The sequence below is a fragment of the Lolium perenne genome, chromosome 2 (genome assembly GCF_019359855.2).
Source record: "Lolium perenne isolate Kyuss_39 chromosome 2, Kyuss_2.0, whole genome shotgun sequence".
NCBI classification, from domain to species: Eukaryota; Viridiplantae; Streptophyta; class Magnoliopsida; order Poales; family Poaceae; genus Lolium; species Lolium perenne.
This window is the reverse complement of record NC_067245.2, coordinates 315827837-315833281: the sequence shown is the minus strand read 5'-3', so window position 1 is coordinate 315833281 and position 5445 is coordinate 315827837. Positions and strand designations below refer to the sequence as shown.

At 48.1% G+C, this 5445-nt stretch overlaps 1 protein-coding gene across 1 annotated transcript; it reads right to left on the bottom strand.

Annotated features, from left to right (window-relative positions):
• Nucleotides 1-514: 514 nt before the first annotated feature.
• Nucleotides 515-2014, bottom strand: LOC127329566 (F-box/LRR-repeat protein At4g14103-like). The gene has a single exon (XM_051356066.1). The coding sequence runs from the start codon at nt 2012-2014 to the stop codon at nt 515-517; it is 1500 nt and encodes a 499-aa protein (XP_051212026.1).
• Between the last annotated feature and the right edge of the window lie 3431 nt (nt 2015-5445).

The following is a 5445-nucleotide window of genomic DNA, read 5'->3' as shown; positions in this document are numbered from 1 at the left end:
CCTCCGTCCCAAAATAAAAGACGTTTAAGAACTAGTCAAAAGTCAAACTTTACTAACTTTGACAAAATATTTAGAAAAATATATTTACATCTACAATATCGAATGGACATATTAAGAAAATATATTTTATGGTGAATCTATTAATGTTGATTCAGTACTGTAAAATGTTTATATTTTTATATATATAAACTTCTTAAAAAATGTTGACTTTTGACTAATCGTTAGACGTCTTACATTTTGGGACGGAGGGAGTAGTACACATTTTTATTTGCCTTCTAAAAAGTCATTTCACAGATAGCTAGTAGCCACTAGAGCCAAGAGATTTCACTGCAACACACGTATCACGACAATGTAATTCAAATGTTCTTGCATGCAAAATAATTCTCATGCTCCTTCATAAACATTATTCTGAGAGTGTAATCTTTTACATCCAAAATTATTCTCAGGCTCAGGCACCTTCAGAAAAATATTGTGAGATTGCATTCTTACTTAGGAGATTACACTCCATGAAAGATCACAAGAAAATCTGTTCTGCATGGGCAGCCACCACCCAGCTTTTAATCTCCCTCGTCAGTGCATCCTGCAACGCGAATGTGCCCCTCACAAGCACAACGCACATCCTCTCCAGAAGTAGCGCGTTCCGGAACAAGAGCCTGGCCATCGTCCTCTGCAGCGCGTCGCCCTCGTAGTGCACCATGTTGATCTCTTTCACATGGCTCCGCAGGCATGGGATGGAGAAGCTCGACTCGTCGGGAGCCGCGTTGCCGCCGGGAACCACGGAGGGCTCCGCGTTGTCGCTGGGAACCACAGCGGGCTCCATGAAAAGAGAGAGTATCTCAAGGTTTGGTGTCTGCTCCAGGATCACACGCACCACGCTGGGACTCTGGAGGGGACCTTGCAGAGCCAGCCGCGTCAGATTGGAGAACGACGGGAACCCGCCGAAGGACATGGTTGGCAGGCACCGGTGGTGCAGGTGCAGGCGCTTGGCGTCAGAGATTTTCTCCATGAACCGTATGAACCTGTCGTGGTCATCCTCATTAGAGGGGGCCTTGCACAAGTTGATGGTGCAGGAAGGGATCCCTGGCGAGCCGTGCAGGGAGAGGAGCGACTCCAAAGGCGCCAAGCCACTGTAGTCCAGGGACTTGAGCTCCGAGGCGTCGATGTCGACGGACCGCACATTGTGGCAGCACCGGAGGGCGAAGCGGCGGAGGCGCTTGTCGAGCACCGTGACGCTCTTCAGGCGGGCTATGGCCTCCAGTGTCAGGTCGATGAGGCAGGGGCAGCTCGAGATCAGACGTTGGACACTTCTCCCGCCGTCGCGGCGGGGTTGGGTAATGCTTAGTGTCTCGAGGTACGGTAGGTCCACCGTCTTGGGCAGCTTCATCCGGCAGTTGCTTAGGCACAGCGTCCGTATGCCGATGCACGAGAAGAGCCCCTTGGGGAGAAGGTAGGAGCACGGCCTCCACTTCCGGCGTCCGTGCTCAGCGTCGGAGTTGTCCGTGTCACTGTCCACCTCTTCTTCTTTGTCGGAACCATCATCGCCATAGCGGCCCTTGCTGCGCGGGCAGATCGGGCCGAGCCAGAAGCGGAGGTCGAGGTGGATCTCCTGAAGGCTGTTGTGCCGCAGCACGTAAGTGAGCCACTGGTCGACGTGGACGTAGTTCCAGGGGTGGCAGCTGTCGAAGGCGAAGCTGAGTCGGCGCAGCGGCACGTGTGTGCCCGCGCACCGGCGGCGGCAGAGCAGCGCCGACCAGACGTCATTGAGGAGCGCCCAGCTGCAGCTCTTCTTCTCCTCAGCGTCGTAATAGAAGGTGGTCCAGTCGCTGGCCCTCGCGCCCTCGTGCTCCCCGAAGGAGACGGTGTGGACGTTGCAGAAGACGTCGCGCCACCGTCGAGAAAGCGCCGCCGCGCGGCCAGCCTCCTTGTTCGGAAGGTAGGAGATGACGTGGCCCAGCAGGAAATCGGGGAGCTGGCTCAGGCGATCTCTGCTTCCCGGCGGCGAGGACGTAGCCATGCTAGTTTGGATCCGATCTGGCAATTACGCCGCGTCGATCTGTGAAAGTTGGCTGCCGTGCGAAGAGGGAACAACTAATACTATAAGGCAAGGCTTCACCAGGCAATCTCGCATCGTTACCGACTCGATCTACGCTGCTAATCGCCTAATTTACGCGATTCCTTGAGAGCCCCGGAAGGCCGGAACCGACTAGTATAAAATAACAAAAATGCTAGACGTACCGAAAGATTGTTACGGAATAGACTTACGGAGATACGTGGAAACATTTGGTTGGTTTAATTCCCCTACCCTCCCGTCATTTGAGGGCTGCAACCATCGTATGATCACGACGTGAGTATATATGTAAACAGAATTTAGTACGGTTACACTTTGCAAAAAGATAGGGCGCGGTAGTAAAACAAAACCAACAAACATGTTAGTGGCAAAAAAAAGTCATTCAAAATTTGTACACAAGTTTAGAAAATGATTTGTGCATTTCAAATATATATAAAACATTACAACAAAATAACGATAAACTGTTTTATGAGTTACGTTGCAGGAAAAAAATGAGGGTTGGCTATTGCAGTTACAACTTAGTCCCCTCACACTTTTGTTTTGATCCGAATCGTCTCATTTTCTCTCCTCTTTTTATTGTCACGCTAGATTTTAGAGTGCGCCACCCCGTCTTGTACACTATAAATATTTTATAAAACTCTACAGTAATTAACTATACAAATCGATGGTAAGCAAGCAACAAATAAATACGGAAACATTTAGGTACAAACACCGGAAATGCACATCTGATCGCGGGCACATATGCTCCCGTATTCTCTGCCGTATTTTTCGTTTTCAATTCGCAGCTCGGAGAGGAGGGTCAACACGTGGGTCCTACGCAGTAATGGTTTGCCAGCTGACAGCCTTTACTACTGTGCAGACAAGGTCCAGACGGTGCAACACCATCCTTCTCATCTGGTTCGTATGGCCTTTGCTGTTTTGCATGTACTGAGTTGGAGACACATCTGACTCTGCTACTTAGCTTGTTTAATGAAAACCTCTGTACTGAGCTGCACCATGCATAGGCCAACAGTACGGCATGGGACCTATCATTAATGCCATCGAGTCCGCTGAGAGGTATGATGTACTGTGTCTTGGTAGAAAATACGTTCAGCACAAATCTCCATGCCCACTCTAGCGCTACGGATAACGTGTGCATATGTGCTCGGGAGCAAAAACACCCTCCCCGTACAAACACATGGTTTTGAGGTAACATTAGATAAACACATAGAATGGTTCCCATCGGGTACATGATTTGTAAAATACAATGTTCAGAATTAATAAAATTCGATAAGTAGTCGGCGTGTGAATAAGTAGATGTAAGGAAAAAAGGACAAAAATACATTAAACCAGGCTTTGTTCAAGATATTTCATTATGTATAAACAAATGGTCTAAATAGAACACAATATTTCTAAAAGATCCTCCTCAGATGCAATTTGCAACTATTCCAATTTTGCTTACTAAATTCCGTACATTAATCAAAATCCATAAAATCGCAAGTTCGAACTCACCTGGCATGAGGAGACTAAGGCGGATGAGAGGTGAATAATTTCGCTGCGCGCACGAGGGCGGAGAACCTGGTTGTTCGTATTCATGAAACCGTGCTCCACTGCCGGACCCCTGCCTCTAATAAAAAAATGTCATTGGACACCATATACGAACATAAATGTTTAAGCGCACATAACCCGAAATATCATAGTCAGCCCCACGGTGGGCGCCAACTATCGTAGTATTGTTGAGACAGATGCTACCGTGGGTAGCTTTGGAGGGGTGGTCGATGACGATGACATTGGAGCATCTGAACGAGATTGGTACACGACATGATATATCCAGGTTCAGCCCCTCGCAGTGGAGGTAAAGGCCTAGTCCTGCCTGATTATATTGATGTCTATTTGATTTACATTGTTGCCAATATTGTAGATGATGGCTATGGAAGCTACAGCGGCTATGGGGGCTACGAGGATGAATGAATCTCTTGCGTATGCTATCGTGGCCAAGCTTTATATAGGCAACTTGACCTAGGGTTTTACATTATACAAGTGATTCATCTAAAACCCTAGCCGATTATCACCATTGATTCCTTTACTTGTTCTCCATGATGGTCTTGGATGAATCGACCGGGCCTTCATGCCATGATGGGCCTCATTCAACAGGTTCATCGACGTAGCGACTGGATCCGGCCATCCTGGTCTTATGCAATGACCAACTTACTTAAGCCTACCCGGTTGAGTATTCCCTCGTCAACTACGGCGCCAACCTTTCCTCGCAGGAGACACTGGTAGAAAAACAGGCTTCCGTCCAGCCCCATAAGTCGCGAAGCTATAGGAACCGCGACTAATGGGACCTTTAGTCGCGGTTCGGGAGGCGAACCGCGACCAAAGGCCTGGGCCCAGGGCGCTCGGTGGCCAGCTGGTGCACGTGGGGGGCTTTAGTCGCGGTTGGCCAGGCCAACCGCGACTAAAGGTGCCCGAAGGCCTTTAGTCGCGGTTGGCCAGGCCAACCAGGACTAAAGCCCCTCCCCTATATATACCCATCCAGCAGCCAACACTTAGCCATTTGGAGCCATTCTCTTCACAAACTTCACAAGTGGGTGTTAGGTTTGCTTTTGGTTCCTCTTATGCACATAAGGTGTTTGATGAAATGCCCCAAGAGCATGAAACAAACATGATATGAAGTGTTGGAGCCACACTTGAGCTTTCTCATTTATTTTTTCCTTCTCGATCGCGGTTAGCAACTTGAACCTTTGATGTGTCATTGATAAAATATGCATGTGTGTAGTTCATTGTTTAATTTATATTGTTTGTAGCTAGTTAGTTTAACAAATGCATGATGGTTAATTATATATTTTATATTATAATAATGCAGATGAATCGGCAATGGATGTACGGTAACCGACTCTCCGGCGAGTTCACTACGGGTTTGAAAGATTTCCTCGTAGTGGCTAATGCGAACAAGCAGGGGGGTTTTGTTATCTGTCCATGTGTTAACTGTAAGAATCAGAAGGGTTACTCTTCCTCAAGAGATGTTCACATGCACCTGCTTCGGCACGGTTTCATGCCAAGCTATAATTGTTGGACCAAGCATGGAGAAAGAGGGGTTATAATGGAAGAAGATGAAGAAGGGGATGATTTCATCGATGAAAGCTATCTTGCTCATTTCGGTGATACTTTCATGGAGGATGCTGAATGTGAAGGGGAAGGTGAAGGGGAAGGTGAAGAAGAGGCACGTGATGAGCCCGTTGATGATCTTGGTCGGACCATTGCTGATGCACGGAGACGCCTGAAACTGAAAAGGAGAGGGAGAATTTGGATCGCATGTTAGAGGATCACGAAAGGCGTACCCCGGATGCGATGATGGTCTGAAAAAGCTGGGCTGCACACTGGATTTGCTGAAATGG